The 24866-nt window shown below is 39.3% G+C and overlaps 1 protein-coding gene across 1 annotated transcript in view; it reads right to left on the reverse strand.

Annotated features, from left to right (window-relative positions):
• LOC126235809 (regulatory-associated protein of mTOR) overlaps window positions 1–24866 on the reverse strand; it is a 316754-nt gene that overhangs the window by 70382 nt on the left and 221506 nt on the right. Inside the window, exons 17-18 of the mRNA XM_049944648.1 lie at window positions 20108–20205; window positions 10371–10482 (exon numbers count right to left, since the gene is read on the reverse strand). Coding sequence (XP_049800605.1) covers window positions 10371–10482; window positions 20108–20205 — 210 coding nt within the window. The remainder of the gene's footprint in view (window positions 1–10370; window positions 10483–20107; window positions 20206–24866) is intronic.

Raw genomic sequence — 24866 nt, forward strand, 5'->3', positions numbered from 1 at the left:
CAAACCAAATTTTCAATATTATTTAATTATTTTTTGTGTGCTGGAGAGATATATAACTGTTATCTGGTATAAAATGTCAGCATATGGACAGACACACACAATTTCACAGATTTTTGCGCTCAGGTTGCCATGTAATTGTCACTTATTTAGTTTCGTATTAAAAAAAGGTCTTTCATACAAATACATCAACTGAAATATCGCTGCACTTTTGCGACCTCATTATGGAGATGTGGGAACTCTACCTGAGGAAAGCAATGTAAAATTCCTTGACAGTTTTAATGAAAAAGGATTTGTCATTAAAATGGGAATTACTTTGTAGGTTAATCAGTTACATTTGCACATGGACAGGGACACTTTCAACAAAAATGGCAAACAGTCTATAAAGCAGCTTGAAATCAGATGTAAGATTGGCTGTGTCCTCAATACGTTAAGGAAACTATTCTTGTAATTCTGTCAGGGCCACAATGAACTCTTCAAATGTTTTTTTTTTTTTTCAATATTATTATTAATGGCAGTGAGCTTAGGGAACTGGACTGTGTTTGTCAGAATGTCCCTTCTATAATGCAATTTTCTTTTTAAATGGATCCTAATTAAATTAGAAAGAAGCTGCAATGTCTTACTGTCAGCAGCCACATCCCCTTACAATGTGTTGTTGTGGTCTTCAGTCCTGAGACTGGTTTGATGCAGCTCTCCATGCTACTCTATCCTGTGCAAGCTGCTTCGTCTCCCAGTACGTACTGCAGCCTACATCCTTCTGAATCTGCTTAGTGTCTTCATCTCTTGGTCTCCCTCTATGATTTTTACCCTCCACGCTGCCCTCCAATACTAAATTGGTGATCCCTCGATGCCTCAGAACATGTCCTACCAACCAATCCCTTCTTCTAGTTAAGTTGTGCCACAAACTCCTCTTCTCCCCAATTCTATTCAATACCTCCTCATTAGTTATGTGATCTACCCATCTAATCTTCAGCATTCTTCTGTAGCACCACATTTCGAAAGCTTCTATTCTCTTCTTGTCCAAACTATTTATCGCCCATGTTTCACTCCCATACATGGCTACACTCCATACAAATACTTTTAGAAACAACTTCCTGACACTTAAATCTATACTCGATGTTAACAAATTCCTCTTCTTCTGAAACGCTTTCCTTGCCATTGCCAGTCTACATTTTATATCTTCTCTATTTTGACAATCATTAGTTATTTTGCTCCCTAAATAGCAAAACTCCTTTACTACTTTTAATGCCTCATTTCCTAATCTAATCCCTCAGCATCACCCGACTTAATTCGACTACATTCCATTATCCTCATTTTGCTTATGTTAATGTTCATCTTATATCCTCCTTTCAAGACACTATCCATTCCATTCAACTGCTCTTCCAAGTCCTTTGCTGTTACTGACAGAATTACAATGTCATCGGCGAACCTCAAAGTTTTTATTTCTTCTCCATGGATTTCAATACCTACTTCGAATTTTTCTATTGTTTCCTTTACTGCTTGCTCAATATACAGATTGAATAACATCGGAGGGAGACCACAACCCTGTCTAACTCCCTGCCCAACCACTGCTTCTCTTTCATGTCCCTCGACTCTTATAATTGCCATCTGGTTTCTGTACAAATTGTAAATAGCCTTTCGCTCCCTGCATTTTACCCCTGCCACCTTCAGAATTTGAAAGAGAGTATTCCAGTCAACATTGTCAAAAGCTTTCTCTAAGTCTACAAATGCTAGAAACATAGGTTTGCCTTTTCTTAATCTAGCTTTTAAGATAAGCCGTAGGGTCAGTATTACCTCACATGTTCCAACATTTCTACTGAATCCAAACTGATCTTCCCCGAGGTCAGCTTCTACCAGTTTTTCCATTCATCTGTAAAGAATTCGCGTTAGTGTTTTGCAGCTGTGACTTATTAAACTGACTGTTCGATAATTTTCACATACGTCAACACCTGCTTTCTTTGGGATTGGAATCATTATATTCTTCTTAAAGTCTGAGGGTATTTCACCTGTCTCATACATTTTGCTCACCAGCTGGTTGAGTTTTGTCAGGACTGGCTCTCCCAAGGCTGACAGTAGTTCTAATGGAATGTTGTCTACTCCTAGGGCCTTGTTTTGACTTAGGTCATTCAGTGCTCTGTCAAGCTCTTCACGCTGTATCGTATCTCCTATTTCATCTCCCTCTACATCCTCTTCGATTTCCATAATATTGCCCTCAAGTACATCACCCTTGTATAGACACTCTATATACTCCTTCCACCTTTCTGCTTTCCCTTCTTTGCTTAGAACTGGGTTTCCATCTGAACTCTTGATGTTCATACAAGTGGTTCTCTTATCTCCAAAGGTCTCTTTAATTTTCCTGTAGGCAGTATCTATCTTACCCCTAGTGATATAAGCCTCTACATCCTTACATTTGTCCTCTAGCCATCCCTCCCTTAGCCATTTTGCACTTCCTGTTGATCTCATTTTTGAGACGTTTGTGTTCCTTTTTGCCTGCTTCATTTACTGCATTTTTACATTTTCTCATTTCATCAATTAAATTCAATATTTCTTCTGTTACCCAAGGATTTCTACTAGCCCTCCTCTTTTTACCTACTTGATCCTTCACTACTTCATCCCTCAAAGCAATCCATTCTTCTTCTACTGCATTTCTTTCCCCCATTCTTGTCAATTGTTCCTTTATGCTCTCCCTGAAACTCTGTACAACCTCTGGTTTAGTCAGTTTATCTAGGTCCCATCTACTTAAATTTCCACCTTTTTGCTGTTTCTTCGATTTTAATCTACAGTTCATAACCAATAGATTGTGGTAAGAGTCCACATCTGCACCTGGAAATGTCTTACAATTTAAAACCTGGTTCCTAAATCTCTGTATTACCATTATATAATCTATCTGAAACCTGTCAGTATCTCCAGGTTTCTTCCATGCATACAACCTTCTTTTATGGATCTTGAACCAAGTGTTAACTATGATTAAGTTATGCTCTGTGCAAATTCTACCAGGCGGCTTCCTCTTTCATTTCTTGCCCCCAATCCATATTCACCTACTATGTTTCCTTCTCTTCCTTTTCCTACTATTGAATTCCAGTCACCCATGACTATTACATTTTCGTCTCCCTTCACTATCTGAATAATTTCTTTTATCTCGTCATACATTTCTTCAATTTCTTCGTCATCTGCAAAGCTAGTTGGCATATAAACTTGTACTACTGTAGTAGGCGTCGGCTTCGTGTCTGTCTTGGACACATTAATGCGTTCACTATGCTGTTTGTAGTAGCTTACCCACACTTCTATTTTTTTATTCATTATTAAAACTACTCCTGCATTACCCCTATTTGATTTTGTATTTATAACCCTGTATTCACCTAACCATAAGTCTTGTTCCTCCTGCCACCGAACTTCGCTAATTCCCACTATATCTATCTTTAACCTATCCATTTCCCTTTTTAAATTTTCTAACCTACCTGCTCGATTAAGGGATCTGACATTCCACGCTCTGATCCGTAGAACGCCAGTTTTCTTTCTCCTGATAACAATGTCCTCCTGAGTAGTCCCCACCTGGAGATCCCAGTGGGGGACTATTTTACCTCCGGAATATCTCACCCAAGAGGATGCCGTCCATATTTAACCATACAGTAAAGCTGGATGCCCTCGGGAAAAATTACGGCCGTAGTTTCCCCTTGCTTTGAGCCGTTCACAGTACCAGCACAGCAAGGCCGTTTTGGTTAGTGTTACAAGGCCAGATCAGTCCATCATCCAGACTGTTGCCCCTGCAACTACTGAAAAGGCTGCTGCCCCTCTTCAGGAACCACACGTTTGTCTGGCCTCTCAACAGATACCTCTCCATTGTGGTTGCACCTACGGTATGGCTATCTGTATCGCTGAGGCACTCAAACCTCCCCACCAATGGCAAGGTCTATGGTTCAATGGGGAGGGGGGGAGGATACCTCCTTACATTATGAGCTCACAATACTTTTTGGATGTTCTAGTTTTTTCTTGTTTCTGCACTCCTTTTTCCTTCATAAATTCAACAATAGTGATTTTTAAATCGAAAATTGTTCAAGGCATGCTCCTATGTCAACCAATATACTTTGCAGTAATATATAAAGTCTACATACTCTTTGTTCAGCTCCATCAAAAACTGTTGCATCTGACAGTGGGATAATGTGTGCAACTTCAAAAATGTTATATTTCATACCAACAATTTCTTCACATGCTGCATGCCTGTAAATTTAGCACAAAATGCATCTTGATGTACTAAACAACAAATCCCATCTGTTGACTGTTGAATTTTTTGCTCTTTCACTGTCAAATAAATCTTTAAATTCTTTCTGCATGGTATTGCAATATAATTTCATAGCAAATTTGCAGTACATGTCACTTATATGACTGCATAATAGATATTGAGAACTGTTATTCCTCTCTTCTGTCCTTTCCATTTATTTTTAAAGGCTTGTGACAATACGTCACTAGACTGCCTCCTTTTGTACAAACAGCAACTGGACATGTGAATGTCATTCATGCCATGAACAAATTGCAAAGAGTAAACAGCGCTGACACCACAATTCTTCTGAACTCGAGGGAGTTGTGCCAACCAAAAAATGCCACACTGCAATACTAAATTAAATGTTGCGCTGCACTGAGTAGTACCGGAAGGCACGAGCAAAGCCGAGTCAGACCAAGCCATGGTCTGCATGCAGCCTGCACACCCAGTCTGCATGAAGTTTGGCACAGAGTGGCCCATCCATATCTAAATCTATCGGAAGAACAATTTAACATGAATCAGTACAACCTACAGTGCAAAAAACTAACAGTACAGAAATAAAAATTGTAGAAGCACATTGTACAAATGGTGCTTCCTAGTGTGTATACTTGTCCAGTAAATTGCTAGCATAAAATACTTTAGCCAAGCTGAATCATAAAATAGTGGGACACTCGAGCATCCCCAATAAAACTTTCGAGACTGTTGGAAAAAAAAAGTGACTGTCCCGAGAAAAAATGGAACTAACGGACACCCTATAGTAGTAGTTAAGAGGAAGAAGAGAAAAAACATGGGATACATTTCTTTCACATAATTTTTTGGAGGAAGGAGATATAGAGGGTAAAGGAACATTTTCTGAAATATCTGAGGAGATGACTACCACAAATTAACAGTGAAACAGCTGTAAGCGTTGGGGAGGACATTTATGTTTTCATCATTGGCAAAGAGAAAGGGTTGGCATCTTTTTCTTCAGTGCAAAATAAATCAGAAAAATATATAAATCCAAAATTAAGTCATAATGACTGGACATGGAGTGATATTGAACAGGACATATTACATGAATTAGTTCACACTGATGCCGCCCCCCCCCCCCCCCAATATCATACACACACGACAGATGAGGGTAATGAAGTATGTAGTGTTTCCTTTCCCTCGGGGTTCTGCTGTGAAAAATATAAAATAGAAAATCTGATTGATATCTTGAATTTTGGTGGTTTCAGTTACGGATAAGGCGGACTTACTATTGATTGAGATAGTGCTGTAATTTGACCGTGCATGGCAGACCGGGTCGGCAACGCTACAAAAAGCGACTGTACGGAAATAGCATCAGAAAACTAATTGAAATTTACCTTATAATCTTGTTAGATACGCAGTATTAATTACAATATAGTCTTCATGGGTGTCCTAATTTCTCTTGTAGGACGACCCGTCCTTCACTTTTCTCTGTCTGTTGAAAACTTCTTCAAGTTGTCACTGTCATGTTCAATTTACAAATTTGGCGATAACCACCTCGAATCACTATTGAAACAACCTCGCTTTGTAATGTAATTTTAATTTCCACCCAAAAGCACATTCAACACATCGCCGAAAAATACACGTGTTTCGTATGAAGACAAGAGAGAGAGTGTAATCAATTAGTTGTTAAAAACAAAAAAAACCTACGAAAAAGTAAAAAGACGAACAAAATTATTTATAAAAATCGGTTGCTGGCGCAGCGCTCTTCTGCGTGCGCGATCGTAAATTATATCTTTGTATTGGCGGAGGCGCGGTAGTCAAAGTACCATTACAAGTAGGACATGATATAGGTGAGGAACATGTAAAACTGTTCTATATACAGGTAGTTCAGGGAGAAAAGAAAACTGGAAGTATGTACAAAAACCTGATAGGACATCATCAGAATAAGGATGATAAATGGACGATGATCTAAAGGGACTTGGTTAGGAAGGACAGTAACAATAAATTGCCAAAATATTACAGGGTATATGGTGGAGCACTGTTTAGGCAAAGCAATTAAAGTTTGAAATACTAGAAGGTGTGTTGGCCCACTGACTACATAGACGAAGTAATCGATCACATTCATTTGAGTTTTGGACATTTAGGAGCTTAAACATGTGTACAGAAATGAAGAAAGTATGTAGTTTTTGACAACATGGCAGACAGGATGAATAACTATATTGAAATGTGATAAATGCCAAGAGTCAAAGTTAGCAACCAAATGTGCAGACTTCCTAAGCACAGCATTAAACAAAACGATTTAATGGAATTGTTATCTGGGGATTTTTGTGGCCCTTTGGCAAAAACAAAAGGAAGTTTTGCCTATATTTTTGTAGTGTTGGAGGTATTATATAAATTTATGACCACCTACCCTCAGTGAAAGGTACCTGGCAAAGCAATCTTGAATAAGCTATAAACTGACCATTTTGTGAAAAAGCCATACTTTTCAAGAATGGATCACAACATACATGTCAAAGATGTAAAGAAAATCTTACCAGTGAGGGAGTAACAGTGATATATACTTCAACTTAACATTTGGCAGGAAATCCTGTTGACTATTACATGAGAGAAATTGGCAAACTATGCTGCATATAATGCAGCAACGACCATAGTGCTTGGAAAAATGTGGAAGAGAACACTGAGAAAGTAATGAATAGTGTAGTTCATGATAAAATATGACATTATGAAAGGTGAGAGACCTATAAGTTTTGTAGACAGGAAACTCCCTCTCCCTCCTAGGGATGGGCTGAGTAGGGATGAGAAAAAGAAGAGAGTGAGAGAACTGATAGAAAAGAAATTGCCAGAGAAGAGGAAAGGATGTGGTGATAAAATAAAAGGTGTTGATATTGATGTGAGGGATCTGGTATTAGTAAAGATGTATGAAAAACCAACAAATAAATAATGAGATAACAATGTTTTTTGATGTGTACAAAGGTCTATTTGAAGTAGCCAGTATCTTCTGCTATTCTAGGTGGATTATAATGAAATCAATGAAGAAATTTGCCCTTGAGAAACTATATAAAGCAAGAATGGCACCAGCAAAAATAGTGAATGTGATGAGGGGAGTGTTTTTTCCAATGTGTTCTTGGGATCCAGCAATGGAAATCAACTGAAGTGCAGAGAGAGTGTAAGTTTGGTTTTGAAATACAAATGTGTAAAACTTTATCTTTTGAAGTTTGAAAGGTCATTAAAGGCAGAGGGTGTTTTACAGCACAATCAGTGATAATGAATTAGTAGTTGATTTTTGTTCTAAATTTGTCTGAAACATAACTTTAAATAACACGTTAATATATGTGCAAACATACAACACCAGAAAAATAAAAATTGCAAATCCATTCGTAGCAACTAATGGTGTATATAGAAACACAATTGCACAAAGAAACAAAGTTATAAATTCCATACTATAATGAATTTTCCAACATACTAAGTAAAGAAAGCAAATACAAGGAAAGAGAAAAGTATGGAAAAAGGAAAAAATAAAAATTTATATAATTGTAGAGTTTTGTCTTTACATCCCCCCCTCCATTTCAGCATGCCGAATGTTATGGGACAGTAACTGTTATTGAATTATGATGCAAAACACATCCAGAGCCGCAAATAAAATAAATGTTTATTCAGTAGATGACTGGTTTTGGATTAATACTCATTTTTGGACCAACCAAAGGTCGTCAAGTTAAATGAACATCCAAAATAAAATAAAATATGCTAACACCTATATTTCAGCATTTTTTGTGTTATTTTGGACATATGTTTAACTTTGCAAGCCTTGGGTAGTTTGAAAATGGGTATTAACCTAAAACCGGTCACCTACTGAATAAACATGTATTGTATTTGCAAATCTGGCTGTCGTCTTGTATCAGGAATGGAATATGTTGTGCACCCTTTTGCATTCATGTACTTCAACATAGCTTACAAGATTGTAGTCATTGTGGGAGCACACACAAAACCGAATACAAATTTCCATTACCACGAAGAAACACAAGAATAACCTTATTGCTCCGAAATTATTTCACCAGTAGTACAAATAACACGATACGTCTATGAAAGAAGAAAATACATCTACCCTACATTGTTATACAACAAAATATTATATAGTTGGTATTTTGCATAGAACCCCAATGTTCACTTTCTTGTTCTTACTGCATGTTTTTCTTTTCTCAACTCCTTGCATACAAAGTTTCCATTTCTATTCGTCCATACCTCTAGCTACAATTGTTGAGGGATTTATGATCTCTTATTACTAATCTATGCAATCAATTGAAAATTACAGACTCTCGCAAATTTTAATTCGATTTATAGCGTAATTTGATTCCACCACTGTACTCAGCGTAATGGAAAGCAAGATCTGTTGAGCTGTAGAAATATGTCAATAAGTTGATAAAGGAACACCAACAAAGAATCTAGAGTGAGAAAGAGAGAGGACTGTTGTGCATCTTGAGTGGCAGTGTGCTGTTTTCTTGGCCAATGTTAAAAAACAGTTTTATTAGTGATAGGTGATTTGATTTCAGTGTGTACCATGGACAAAGAAACTAATAATGAAACATGTTGCACTGCTTCTCATTCTGAACTGATATTCAGGACATTAAACAGAACTACAACATGCAGGTAGGCAAGTGGTGTGAATGCTATGCATGTACAGTATCTAGCCTGAATCACACAGACTGTATTGTGCATATCGTGGACTGTCAAACTGAACTAGAAATACACTGATGCACTTTCTCACCATGAAGTGATTTTCAGAATGTATAATGTGCCAGTCACGGTATGATTTTTGTGAGCATACACTGATCAGCCAGAACACTCTGACGACCTATTTAATAGCTGGCATGTCCATCTTTGCCATGGATAACTGTGGCAACGTGTCATAGGATGGAAGCAATGAGACCTTGGTAGATTGCTGGAGGGAGTGGCACCACACCTGCACACAAGGCACCTAATTCCCGTACATTTAGGGGATTGGGGCAATAGGGTCTGACAGCACATTCAATCACATCCCAGATGGGTACGATTGGGTTTGGACGTGGTGAGTTGGAGGGCCAGCACATCAACTGGAACTTGCCACTGTGTTCCTTGAACCACTCCATCACACTCCTGGCCTTGTGATATGGTGCATTACCTTGTTGAAAAATGCCACTGCCATATAATTCTGTTGTTTCTTAGTGTAACATTTCATTGGCATACTGCCTTTTTTGTGCCAATTCTCATGTAGATTATTACCATAAGTTGGGAAACTATGCATGTTATGCAGTGCCATCATTAAGTTTGCAGGCAGTAGGAAATCCCAAGCAACAAGTGTGTTTGTGGTAAAGATTTATAGGTATTGCAATCTGTGTTGGCATAATACTCAAGGAATCACGGGGAAAGTTAAATATTCTTGATTTCAGTTATCTTTAAATGTACATGCTTGAGATATCAGTGAGACATATCAGGGTTCCTTCACCTTTGTTACTTGAACACGTTAGATTAATATTCAAAGGGTTTTCTGTTTTGTTACATTGCATGAGGTATAACAGTACCCTGTGATATTCAAATGCAATTTCTGAATGCAAAATCCACTGCGAAATCTTTCCTTATGTGCAAAATGTAGATGGCATCACTCCTACCAACACTTCACAATGGCACTGAAATGTTAATCATCTGCATATCCGAGCACGCAGTACACTTCATACCAGTTTCACGTTTGTTGCATGCCATCTTTGTGGCAGTGTATACTAATAGTTAAAATATGCCTTGTCACTATCAGTTTATGGTTAGCTTTTAATAAAAGCCTTCTCAGTACTCAATATTATATACTGGACACTATATAGATTTAAATTCATAGCAAGTCTCACCTGCATATTTTAAGCTAACACACGAGTGCATGCGTATGGGCCTCTAGCTCCCCCTCGCGCCCCCCCCCCCCCCCACCCCACACACCCGTTCACTTAATGTTTCAGTAAAATTTGAACCAATGACCCATAGCATGCCAGGGGCACTAACTAGTACAGCAAAATGATGGCATCAGAGTTTGTGGCAACAATGTAATATGTTAGAGTAAAATTATTTTTAACAAAATTTAGTGTTACTCTTAATTTTCCAATCAGTTTCATAGCTTGTATAATTTGTCTTACAACAGACTACTCACTGTGTTATGCAATACCCTCCGAGGTCGAGGTGTATGTGTTCTTGAACTAGAAAATTTATGAAGTTCAATAGTTGACGTAGTTGATGCTGTTGATGTAGGTGGAGATTCTCCACTGAAATAATTTAATTTTGTGTTAGAAAATATACAAATTTTACAGTAAAATTTGCACATGTTTAATGCAATTCACACAATCCTTCATATGGCAAACAAGAAAATTAAATAATAATAATAATAATAATAATAATAATAATAATAATAATTAGATGATACGGGTGCTTGCCATGTAGTGTTTTCTTTTTCCAATTTACTATCTTCGTTTCTGTTGATGTTATGTGATCTAAAGGGTTGTAACCACTTCTACAACCCTTTAGATCACATAACATCAACAGAAACGAAGAAAGTAAATTGGAAAAAGAAAACACTACATGGTAAGCACCCATATCATCTAACACAGCCACACATCGATCAAGACGCATCCAACACATGGCTAAGAAAAGGCAATATATACAGTGAGACGGAAGGATTCATGATTGCAATACAGGATCAAACAATAAACACCAGATATTTATTACAGCAAGCATCTTATTCAAGATCCCAATACCACAACAGATAAATGCAGACTTTGCAAACAATAAATAGAAACAGTAGATCACATCACAAGCGGATGTACAATACTAGCAAATACAGAATACCCCAGAAGACATGACAATATAGCAAAAATAATACATCAACAGCTTGCCTTAAAACATAAACTTATAAAACAACATGTTCCCACATACAAGTATGCACCACAAAATCTACTGGAGAATGATGAATACAAATTATACTGGAACAGAACCATTATAACAGATAAAACAACACCACATAACAAACCTGACATCATACTCACCAATAAAAAGAAGAAATTAACACAACTAATCGAAATATCCACACCCAATACAACAAATATACAAAAGAAAACAGGAGAAAAAATTGAAAAATACATCCAACTGGCTGAGGAAGTCAATGACATGTGGCATCAGGATAAAGTTGACATTATACCAATTATACTATCAACTACAGGAGTCATACCACACAATATCCACCAGTACATCAATGCTATACAGCTACATCCAAACTTATATATACAACTACAGAAATCTGTAATTATTGATACATGTTCAATTACCCGAAAGTTCCTAAATGCAATATAACACATACCGTACAGTTAAAAGGAAGTGACACTTGATCAAGGTCCGCGTCACTTTCCATTTTTAACCAGACTTAATGTCTGAGAAAGTAAAGAAATAATAATAATAATAATAATAATAGTAATAATATCTATTTTTACATGAATGAGTCAATCTGAAGGTTTGTTTGAATATCACAGTACTGTGATAACTATGACTTCACGGCATATGGTAAGCATCTACCTTCCTTCCTTCAACCTGCTATCCACATCAATTATTATAGTTCCTAGAGTATACGTGCTACAAGCATCATGTTGCTTCTTGTTTTTTTTCTTATGTACATAGGATCTGTCTACATCTACATCAATACTCTGCAAATCACATTTAAGTGTCTGGCAGAGGGTTAACCACCTTCACAATTCTCTATTATTCCAATCTCGTATAGCACGCAGAAAGAACGAACACCTATATCTTTCCGTACGCGCTCTGATTTCCCTTATTTTATCATGGTGATCGTTTCTCCCTATGTACGCCGGTGTCAACGAAATATTTTTGCATTCGGAGGAGAAAGATGGTGATTGGAATTTCGCGAGAAGATTCCATTGCAATGAAAAATGCCTTTCTTTTAATGATGTCCAGCCTAAATTCTGTATCATTTCAGTGACATCCTCTCCCATATGTCGCAATAATACAAAACGTGCTGCCCTTCTTTGAACTTTTTTGATGTACTCCGTCAGTGTGGTACTCCGTCTTGTGTGGTACAGTGTCAAAAGCCTTCCAGAAATATGGAATTGATATGAAACCCCTTGTCAATAGCACTCAACACTTCATGCGAATAAAGAGCTAGTTGTCTTTCACAAGAACAACGTTTTCTAAACCCATGTTGGCTGTGTGTCAATAGACCGTTTACTTAGAGGTAATTCATAATGTTCAAACACAATATATATGTTCCAAAATCCTGATGCATATCGACATTAACAACATGGGCCTATAATTAAGTGGATTACTCCTACTACCTTTCTTGAATATTGGTGTGACCTATGCAACTTTCCAGTCTTCGGGCACGGATCTTTTGTCTAGTGAACTGATGTATATGATTGTTAAGTATGGAGCTAATGCATCAGCATACTCGGAAAGGAACCTAATCGGTATACAGTCTGGATCAGAAGACTTGCTTTTATTAAGTGATTTAAGTTGCTTCACTACTCCGAGGATATTTACTTCTACGTTACTCATGTTGGCAGCTGTTCTTGATTCGAATTCTGGAATATTTACTTCGTCTTCTTTTGTGAAGGCATTACAGAAGACTGTGTTTAGTTAACTCTGCTTTGGCAGCACTGTCTTTGATAGTATCTCCACTGCTATCGCGCAGAGAAGGCATTGATTGTTTCTTGCCCGCTAACATACTTCACATATGACCAAAATCTTTTTGGATTTTATGCCATGTTTCGAGACGAAGTTTCGTTGTGGAAAGTGTTATAAGCATCTCGCATTGAAGTCCACGGTGGTGGGGGTAAGGAGGTGGCTGGGGCGGGGAGGAGGAGGGATAGCAAGGTAGGGCTGGAGATGGTAAGGTGTTTGTTTGTGGGAACATATAGGGACAAGATACCAGGGACAGCATGTAGGGTGGGGTGGAGGACATTAAAGTGCTGTTTCAGGAAGCATATAGGACCAGGTACCACACTATATGCTCTCAAAGGCAGCATTTTACCATCCCCCAATCCCACCCTGCTAACCATCCCCTTCCCCACCCCAGCCTCCTCCTGGATTTCTTCTCCCATAATGCACTGTTGCTCACAGTCTGATCTCGGCAGCCAGAGACAGTGGTCATGTGTACGTGTGTTGTGTTTGCATGAATGTATGTGTGTATGCTGTCTAATCCAGAAGAAGGCCTGTTGGCCAACAGTTTACTCGTTTAGCAGTCTTTTCATTGTGCCTGTCTGTGACTCAACATCTACACTATGTGTGAGTAGCAATCTCTTTTCCATAATATTGTCATTAGCCCATCTTGGATTTTCCATTGTTTGACATTAGTTGTAGGTATATTTGCAAATGATCATTGAACTTCAAGCTTTAACAATCATCTTTTCTTCTATGGAAGTAGCACACATTAAGTGGACACTAACATCAGGATAAAGATAATCATACAATAGATAAAATATCTACTCACCAAGTGGCGGCAGAACACACACATGAAAGAATTTTATAACCAGGCAAGCTTTTGGAGCCAGTGGCTCCTCCTTCAGGCACAGGGTTTGAAGGGGAAGGGAGAAGGATAAAGGAAAAGGGCTAGAGAGCTCTAGGAAAAGGGACAGAGAGATTTAGGAAAAGAGCTAGATCTTGGAAAAGTCACCCAGAGCTGCGGGTTAGGGGAGACTTATGGACAGGATGAGAAGGTAAGTCTCTCCTTATCAGCAGTTTTGGGTGACTTTTGCAAAATCTATCCCTTTTCCTAGACCTTTCCAGTTCTTTTCCTTCATTCCTCTTCCTTCCCTTTCAGCACAGCCTCCAAAAGCTTGCCTAATTATAACTTTCTCTTATGTGAGTGCTCTGTTGCTGTTTGGTGAGTAGACTTTTTATCTATCCAGTTACATTATATTGTCAAAAATTCATTGTTTTCTTTGTTATAGTAAATCAATAATATCTTTCACTATCACATGAGCTAATTTAATTTGTACTCATAACTTCTAAATGTGGCTTGGTGGTTCAATTGTTAAGTGCCAGGCTATGGATCTAGAGGTATCAGGTTCACACTCCAATTAGTCCTAGGGTTTTTATCTGTCACTTGTTACTTTTTTCACTGCTGACAGAATTTGTTGATATGAAAAACTCTGAAACCGTGGTTTGGAATCCATGTTAAACTATATGTACCCCTATAAATGACTGGATAATCTTCCCATGGTCTTACATCATGGTGAAGAAATATAAGGGTTGATTCAAAAGTAAAGTTGCCAAATCAGTAAACCTGCAGGGAGAAGTGTTATGCAAAATCTGGCAACACTGTGATGCGTAGCAGCTCACCCACTCTTGATCCCAACCTCTCCTCCTTTTCTCCACCGTTCAGTGTTTGCCTAGGAGCTGCCTGTGATGGAAGTCCTGATCGCCGCTACCATCAGTTGTGAAATCTGTGCAGTTATTTGATTTTTAAATGCGAAAGGGATTCCACCTATAGACATTCATCGTCAATTGCATAAAGTTTATGGTGAAAGTGTATGGTCACTTAACATGTGCACAAATGGTGTAGGGGGTTCACTGCTGGTTGCATGGACATTCACAATGAAGACCAAGTGGAAGACTGTCCATTTCATACGAGACTGTCAAAAAGGTCACGAGACTACTGCTCGAAAAGCGAAGAGTACCATCCATGAGCTAGGTCTCCAGGTTTCTGAGATTGCTGTCAGCTCAGTGAGAGAATGTTGTCTGAAAAAATGGCATATCAGAAGGTGTGTGCATGGTGGGCCTCACAAATGCTTATAGAAGATGACAAGTAGCAACGTGTCAACTGTGCCCATCAATTTATTTATGGACAATGAAATGTGTGTTTCATTTCATACCTGAAACAAAACAACAATCATCCAGATGGGGACATTCATCTTTGCCTATGCCAAAAAATGTTTAAACAAACAGTCTACTGGCAAAGTGATGATGATTGTGTTCTGGATCCACCAAGGATGTTGCTGACCGAATTTATGCCTCTTGGAATGACAATAAACTTAGACAATGCTAAAGAAATTCAGACGGGTGATCCAGAACTGCCAGAGAGGAAACTGAGCAAAGGAGTGATGCTGCTTCAAGATAACACTTGACCCCAAGTCTGTCGTGAAACCCAGGACCAAAGGATTTCACTGGACTGTAATTCTCCACCCCACCTGAATGCTGGACCTAGGCCCGAGTGATTACCAGTTGTTCCCAAAATCCAGTTGTTACCAAAATAGAAGGAACACTTGGCGGACTCTTTTTCGGATGGATGATGAAGTCATGCAAGAGTTTGTGCGCTTCCTCAATGGGTAGGCAGGGGAGTTCTGTGACATAGCGATACAACTGGCACCATCTTCAAAAATGCTTGAATGGAAATGGAAATTACGTAGAAAAATATATCAACGTTTATGCATTAGAATGATGTAAATCAATAAAAATAAACATTTATTTCTATTTCTAAAAAACAAGGGAACCTTACATTTGAATCAATCCTCATACTACTCCACTTGCCAGCTCAACTCTTTTTGATGACAGAAATTTATCTGATCATTCTCTAGGTCACAAGCCACCTTCCTCATTGTTAACCTTAGTCTTGTTGAGGCTCACATCCAAAATTTGGTTCACATCAAACCAATTAACAAGCAAAAATTCTAAACTTTGACATATCACATTATATTATTCTTGAAGAATTAAGTTTGCCAAGATCGCTAGTAATTCTTTTTATTATATTACCGGTTTCGATAGATCTACGTTGTCATCATTGGATTCAATGATGGCTGTGTAGAGCAATCAAAGCCAGTAATAGGAATAAAAAGAATTATTAGCTATCATAGCAACTTTGATTCTTCAATAATAATATAACCTTCAGAATACCTCCAACACCTGACACTATGTCAAACATAAATATCATATTACGTTTCCCTAACCCACCCTGCAATAATTTTGCATCTCACACACAAATTTGGAATATCTATTTTCTGGACTAAAATCACAGACACACAAGTAAAATTATCTCAACTTTACTGGCATATATTCCATGTTGGTCATACTAACATATTACATTAACACAAATCTTCTCCCGAAACTGTTTTACTAATTTATTATTTGGACAGTCCTACATTCCAAAGGTGTTACAACATGGTTAACAATCTGGGTACTGAAATTTTCAGATAGATTAAAACTGTGTGCCAGACTGATACTCAAACACATAACTTTGCTTTTGAGCAGCCATGAGTTACCCAGGCAGTTTTAATGGTTCGTGTATATTTTCATAGACTAGCACCTGTACGAGAAAGTATAAAATATAATTTTAATCTGTTATTAAGTTCCATTATGACATGTACTCAGCCAAAGAGTGAAAGATTCATCGAGGAATATCAGTGTCATTAAATTTCAGACCTACAGAATACAGGGCCTTAGTGAATCAAAACTGATTTATAGCTACTGCTTTTTCTTTCTGAAACTGTGAAGTTTCTGAACTGTTTGCATGTATGTAATGAAACCACAAATGCACAAATGGCTTCAGTATCAGTCTGTGGTGAAAACGATAAGGTCCATCTGGCCATTAATGTCTAAGCTGTGATGATGTACAAAGGTGAGCTTGTATGCCACACCAGAACTGCTTACCATCAACTATATGGACAAGCAAGCAAATGCCTCTAGCAACAGTTTATCAAACTCTGTTTCACCTGAGGCTTCAAAGCATATGAATTATATTGGCATCCATGTTAATTACACTGAGGTGACAAAAGTTATGGGATACCTTCTAATATTATGTTGAACCTCCTTTTTGTCCAGAATAGTGCAACAACTCTATGTAGCATGGACTCAAAAAGGTGCTGGAAGTCCCCTGCAGAAAAAGTGAGCCACGCTGCCTCTATAGCCATCCATAATTGTGAAAGCATTGCTGGTGCAGGATTTTGTGCATGAACTGACCTCTCAATCATGGCCCATAAATGTTCAATGGGACTGATGTTGAGCAACCTGGGTGGCCACATTATTCATTTGAATTGTCCAAAATGTTCTTCAAACCAACCACAAACAGTTGTGGCCCAGTGACATGGTGCAGTGTCATCTACAAAAATTTCATTTCTAATACCCACCTGCGGACGAAGGCTCCATCACTGTTGTTTTGAACTGCAAGGATTACCTGGCAGAAGGACTCCACCAGCTGTCAGATACTTCCACCTACAAACCTTGCCACAGTGATCCCATTCCAGAAATCCAGCAGGATCTCAAGTGACGACTCAAATCCTTAGGCCCATCCCAGGACATCTCCCTGGAGTCCATCTTGCTACTCACTTGTACCACTCCCCGCACTCCTACCTTCTACATGTTTCCTAAAGTCCATAAACCTAACCACCCAGGACGCCCCAGTGTGGCCATTTACTGTGCCCCCACAGAGATAATCTCTGCTCTTGTAGACCAACACCTTCAACCTATTACTCGGAACCTACCCTCCTATATAAAAGATACCAACCATTTCCTCCGCTGACTCTCCACAGTTCCTACCCCTTTACCACACAGTGCCCTGATAGTCACTATTCCCTTTACACCAATATTCCTAATCCCCATGGCCTTATCACTATTGAACACTACCTTTCCTAACACCTGACTGATTCCAAATCAACGGCCTCTTTCCCAGTCGCCAAGACCAACTATGTCCTCAGCCACAATTACTTCTCCTTTGAAGGCATTACATACAAACAAATCCGAGGTACGGCTATGGGCAACCGCATGGCACCATCCTACACTAATATATTCATGGGCCATCTAGAGGAATCCTTCCTAAAAACCCAGAATCCTAAACCCCTCACCTTCATTAATGACATCTTTGTGATTTGGATCGAGGTTGAGGATACCCTATCCACATTCCTCCAGAACCTCAACAACTTCTCTCCCATTTGCTTCACCTGGCCCTAGTCAGCCCAAGAAGCCACCTTCCTAGATGATAACCTCCACCTCAAAGATGGCTACATCAGTACCTCTGTCCATATCAAACATACTAATCACCAGCAATACCGCCACTTCGACAGCTGCTACCCATTCCATACCAAGAAGTCCCTTCCATACAGTCTAGCCACCCGTGGTCATTGCATCTGCAATGATGAGTGGTCCCTCTCGAAATACACCAAGGGTATCACTGAAGCCTTCACAGATCATAATAATCCTCCCAACCTTGTACAAAAACAAATCTCCCGTGCCATATTTTTCTAGTCTCCCACTGTCCAGCTATAGAGGAGCATCCCCCTTGTAACTCAGTACCACCCAAGACTGGAGCAACTGAATAACATTCTCCACCAGGGTTTCGACTACCTCTTGTCATGCCCGGAAATGAGAAATGTCCTGCCCACTATCCTTCTCACCCCTCCCACAGTGGTATTCCATTGTTCACCGAACCTACACAATATTCTTGTCTATTCTTATACAACCTCTGCTCCCAGCTCCTTACCTCATGGCTCATACTGCTGTAATAGACCTAGATGCAAGACCTGTCCCATACATCTTTCCCACCACCACCTACTCCAGTCCGGTCACTAACATTACCTATCCCATCAAAGGCAAGGCTACCTGTAAAACCAGTCATGTGATCTACAAGCTGAGCTTCAACCAATGTGCTGCATTCTATGTGGCCATGACAACCAACAAGCTGTCTGCCTGCATGAATGGCCACCGACAAACTGTGGCCAACAAATAAGTGGACCACCCTGTCGCTGAACACTCTGCCAAACATGACATCCTTCATTGCAATGACTGCTTCACAACCTTTGCCATATGGATCCTTCCCACCAACACCAACTTTTCTGAATTGCACAGGTAGGAACTTTCCCTGCAATACATCCTACGTTCCCATAACCCTTCTGGCCTCAACTTTCATTAGTCATTGTCCTCACTCATCCAGCCCCTTTCCTGTTCCCATTCCAGCACTACACAGCCATCACACCCAGTCTTTTTATTTCTCTCCTTTTCTGATACCCCTGCCCTCCGTCTAACCTGCAGCACTTCACTGCCTGCCTCTCCCACCGTACTATCTCTCCCCCTCGCTGTCTCAGCCTCCTCCTTACCCACACCCGGTCGTCACTCCCATCAGGCACTGGTGCTGCTGCTCGCAGTGTGGTTTCAGCTGCCTGAGACTGCAGTCGTGTGTGTGTGTGTGTGTGTGTGTGTGTGTGTGTGTGTGTGTGTGTGTGTCATCTATTGTTGATGAACACCTTAATGGCTGAAAGTTTTATTTGTGACAGTCTTTTTGTTGTGCCTATCTGCGACTCAGTATCTCTGCTACATGGTGAGTAGCAACTTTCCTTTTCATAATATTGTTACATTCCATCCTGGATTTTCCATTGTTTGATTTTCATCCTAGATCATATTCCCTGATATCCAAATGTCTTCCCTAGCAAAAACGAGATATTTCAGTATGATATATGTCTCGCTTATTGGCTACAAGCGTCTGAAAATAGATGGAACAGGATGATCATGAATTCTTTGGTCCTCAAATTTCCTAGATCTTAACTCAATTGAATAACTATGAGATCACTTCAGTCTTTGGGTACACTGTGAGAATTCTCCACTGTAAACCATTTTACAGTTGGGTGAAGCAGTATTTTTCAGTTATCAGCATTTTTCAGTCTTACCAATCATCTATGGACTGGTGTTTGTATCATAGTGATAGATTTGTAATTCTGGAAAACAGTTAACAATGGAACTACTGTACATGCTCAAATGACTTACAACGACAGCTGGAACACGTAAGAAGCCCCTAACATCACTGTGTTCTTGCGTGGCCTGAGCAGTGCTCTCACAAAGGTGAGAGATAGTGAAGTAGAGTACTGAGTTACAGTTAATATATGAAAGGGCATCCCCAATACTCACGCTAAGAATGATGAACGACTGGATGGAGATGGTGGCAGAGAAAGAGATGGTGTCATTCTCATCTCACCAACATCTTTGGTGGCAGTTGAATCTTTTATCTGAAATATAAAACAATGTCTTGTAGTGAATTAAAGACAGTTCAGCAGTGAGGATGCAGAAAAATGAATAAAACACAACTACATAACATGTATATGTTTACATAATAATTGTGGTGAATGTATATCATTCAAACTAAGATATTAAGAATGATGGTATGAAGAAGATACATGGGAGCATTTAAGCAGTCATTCTTCCCATGCTCCGTACATGAGTGACATACGAAGAAGCACTATCACATAGTACAATGGGAAACACCATTCCACAGTGGTTTGCATAGTATAGCTGTAGATGTAAAAGTAGATTTCGAAACGACAGATTAGGGTCAGTCACGCCGGGCTGAACTTCACACTTGCAGCGTGTGGTGGGATGCATGCGGGTCACAAGCCCAGCCTGCCTCTCAGTTTTGCTTGGTCCTTCTCGGAAGTACAGGGAACTGTGCAACATTTCATTTAGTGTTGCTGTGTGGCATTTTTTGCTCTGCACTATTCTCTGAGTTTGGCAGAATCTTGCTGTCAGTACTGTTTAGCCTTCGTTATTTGTTTGTGGTATGAAGGATAATCACAGGTCCAGTGGCTGTTTGCACAAAAAGAGGCAGTCTAATGATCTACCTTCACAATCTTTTAAAATTAATGGGAATGAGAGAAGAGAGGGATGAGAATTCTCAATTTGCATAAGCGACAGATATAGCGTAACTGCTATGAAATTATATTACAAAACTATGCAGAAAGAATTTAGATTTAGTTGACAATGAAATAACAAATATTACAATGATTGACAGACAGGATTCATTGCTCTGTACACCAAAAAGCATTTTGTGCTAAATTTGCAGAGCTGGAAACATGAAGAAACTGGTGGTATGAAAAGTAAAATTTCTGAAGTCCATACATTATTCCATTGTCAGATGCAACAGTTTTCAATGGAACAGAATGAAGGGTATGAAGATATCATATATTACTGCAAAGTATGTTGGTTAAGTGAAGGCCTATGCCTGGAACAATTTTTCAATTTAAAACTTGCTGTTGTTGAATTTATGAAGGAAAGAGGAGTAGAGGAAAGAAAATTAGATCTTCTGGACTGAATTACAAACTTCCTGTTTTAAGTGGACTTGACTGCACACAGCTCACAGTAAGACACTGTGAGGCAAACTTCTTTCTGATTTGATGGGGATGCATTTAAAAAGCAATGCATGTTATAGAAGTGACCCATTCTGACAAAGACAGTCCAGTTCCATAAGCTCACAGGCATTAAAGAAAATGTGAGGTTTGAAGAATTCATTGTGGCCTGTAAAGAACTACAAGGATAGCTTTATAAAGATTTCGAGGACATTGTCAATTGTACATTTGTTTCCAAGTTGTTTACAAGACCATATGCGCTTTATTTGAAAGTGCCACTGTGCATGTGCAGATGTAACTGACTGACCTGCAAGGTAATTCCAGTTGTAATGACTAATCTTTTCATGTTAACTATCCTGGACATCTACATTGATTTCTTTGACGTTTTTCGATCACGTAAGTAAGTAAGTCACAATAATGTGACAGCTTGTGCGCAAAACTCTGAGAAATTGTCTACAACTGTCTGTAAGCAGACAGGTTGTACCAGATAAAAATTACATTATGTCTTTAGTATGCAAAAAATAATTAAATAATACCCAAAATTTGTTTCTTTTCTGACCTACTTTGTTGAGAACACTGAAATATAAAACCATGTAGTATGCAGTGCGGGCCCAGGAAATGACCTGGGGGGGGGGGGGGGGGGGTCTCTGCAGACATCATGAGACTCTGGCATAAAATGGGGGTGATACGCGATTACCAGAACTCAGCAAGAGAGTTCTCACAGCCTCTGTCACCTCAATTCTCCAACTTCCTACCTACACGTGGTGCCCCTGTTAAGCCGAGCAACTCAGCGGAAGGTTGGGTAACCAACCCCAGTGGGAAACTGAGTCGGTGAGCAGATAGGAGTTGGAGGACAGTGGAAGGCAACGGGAAACCACCACTGAACTATCCCAAGAAAACCCCATGGCTTCGCTCAGCTCAAAATGTTCCGGAGTTTCAAGTTCCCCGATCGGATCTCCGGGGGGAACCAGGTTGAGAGGAGCTTCACGAAGAGTAAGATGGTGCAAAGAGAAGCACTGCATAGGAACATGGAATGTAAGATCCATGTATCAAGGAAAACTAGACATAGTGAAAAGAGAAATGGAGAAAATTAACATCGACATATTGGGAATAAGTGAAATGAGGTGGACTGGCATGGGAGAATTTGCTTCGGATGGCCATATGGTGTATCATTCTGGGCACGATAACAACAGAAGTAATGGAGTAGCCTTCATAGTTAGTGATAAAGTGAGAAAAGCTGTGATGGGATGCAAATATAAAAATGATAGAATTATGTCCATCAGACTTCAAGGTCAGCCCCTCAACATCACAGTAATTCAAGTTTATGCACCAACAACCGATGCTGAAAAGGAAATTATTGACCAGTTCTATGGAGATTTACAAGAATTACTACTGTCAACACCAAAAAAGGATATCGTCTTCATAGTTGGAGATTGGAATGCAAAAGTGGGAAATGAAGCTGTAGAAGGTATAACAGGGAAATATGGTCTTGGTACAACAAATGAAGCTGGACAGAGGCTCCTAGAATTCTGCCAAGAAAATTCATTGATAATTACTAATACACTGTTTCAACTACCAAAACGACACCTATATACCTGGACTTCGCCAGATGGCCAACACCGGAACCAAATTGACTACATACTTTGTAATCAGAGGTGGAAGAGCACGGTTCAGTCAGCTACAACAAGACCTGGGGCTGACTGCGGATCAGATCATGAGCTCCTGATTGCAAAATTTCGGCTGAAACTTCAGAATGTAGCAAAAAGTATCCCAACTTGCAGATACGACCTTAACTCTATACCCTCCGACTATGCTGTAGAGGTACAAAACAGGTTTAATGTATTACAGCTGGAGGACAAAAGCTCGCAAGAGATGTGGACAGAAGTAGCTAATACTGTCAAGGAGGCCGCAGAGAAAAGGAACAGTAAGAAGGCTAGATGGCTATCAGTTGAGGCACTGCAAGTTGCAGAAGAACGAAGGAAAGCAAAAATCAAGGGAGATAGATCAGCTATGTTTGAATTAAATAAAGATTTTCAGAAATTAGCTAGAAGAGATAAAAATATATTCTTTAATGAACAGTGCAAGGAAGTTGAAGATAGTAACGTAATGGGGAAGACAAGAGATCTTTATAAGAAAATGAGAGAAATTAAAGGAAAATTCCAGGCAAAAATTGGAATGATAAAAGATAGAAACGGGAAAGATCTGAGTGAAGCAGAGGATGTTAAGCAAAGATGGGCAGAATATGTAGAAGACCTATACAAGAAAGAACTGCATCATGACAGGGCTCCTACTGCTGATGTTAATGTTAATTTAGAAGTAGAGCCAGATATTTTGGAGAGCGAACTCCAGTGGGCCCTTGAAAATATGGCTGATAACAAAGCTAGTGGACACGATGAAATACCAGCAGAATTGTTTAAAGTCACTGGAAAGGAAGCAGTGAAAGTGCTGCTGCACTCAATATGTCAAAAAATATGGATCATGCAGCAGTGGCCAGAAGACTGGAAAAGATCAGTATTCATCCCCATTCCAAAGAACAAAAGTTCTAAAGAATGCTCAGATTACCGAACAATCGCACTTATTTCACATGCTAGCAAAGTTATGTTGAAAATCTTACAAAATAGACTTCGCCAATATCTAGATCGAGAGCTGCCAGAAGAACAAGCTGGATTTAGGAAAGGAAGAGGAACTAGAGATCAAATTGCTAACATTCGGTGGATTATGGAAAAAGCGAGAGAATTCCAGAAAGATGTGTACCTCTGCTTTATTGACTACGCCAAAGCCTTTGACTGTGTCGATCACAACAAATTATGGAACGTACTGAAAAACATGGGTGTACCAGATCACCTCATTCATCTGATACGGAGTTTATACCTTGACCAAGAAGCCTCGGTGAGAACTATGTATGGAACAATGAAATGGATAAAGATTCAGAAAGGGGTCCGGCAAGGGTGCATACTGTCACCGTACTTATTCAATCTGTATGCAGAACATGTCATGAGGAATGCGAGGCTAGATGAAGGAGAAACAGAAATTAAAATAGCTGGAATAAATGTAAACAACCTCAGGTACGCGGATGATACGATCCTGTTGGCAGAAAGTGAAGAAGAATTGAGAACACTCTTACTGAAGGTGAAAGACGAAAGTGAAAAGAAGGGTCTAATGCTGAATGTGAAGAAAACGAAAATTATGGCAACTACACCTACCAATTCGCGGGATATAGCAGGAGAAACCATGGAGGTAGTGACCACATTCAGTTATCTCGGTTCCCAGATCTCTGCTGACGGCGACTGCAGCCATGAAATCCGGAGACGCCTGTTGCTCGTTAGACAGGCGATGTCAAACCTTAAACAGGGTTATAAGGTCCAGAGATGGTTTTTTTTTTGTGGTTTTAGGGCGTACAACTTCAACGGTCATTAGCGCCCAGACTACGCTAGGAATGCACCGCGAGGCACAAGTTTAAAACAGCAACTAAAAGGGAAAACACGATAAAAGATCGACAGGCATAGGATTAAAAAAAAAAACAGCATAATCAAATGTCCTTAGACAGG

Source organism: Schistocerca nitens, chromosome 2 (genome assembly GCF_023898315.1).
Source record: "Schistocerca nitens isolate TAMUIC-IGC-003100 chromosome 2, iqSchNite1.1, whole genome shotgun sequence".
NCBI classification, from domain to species: Eukaryota; Metazoa; Arthropoda; class Insecta; order Orthoptera; family Acrididae; genus Schistocerca; species Schistocerca nitens.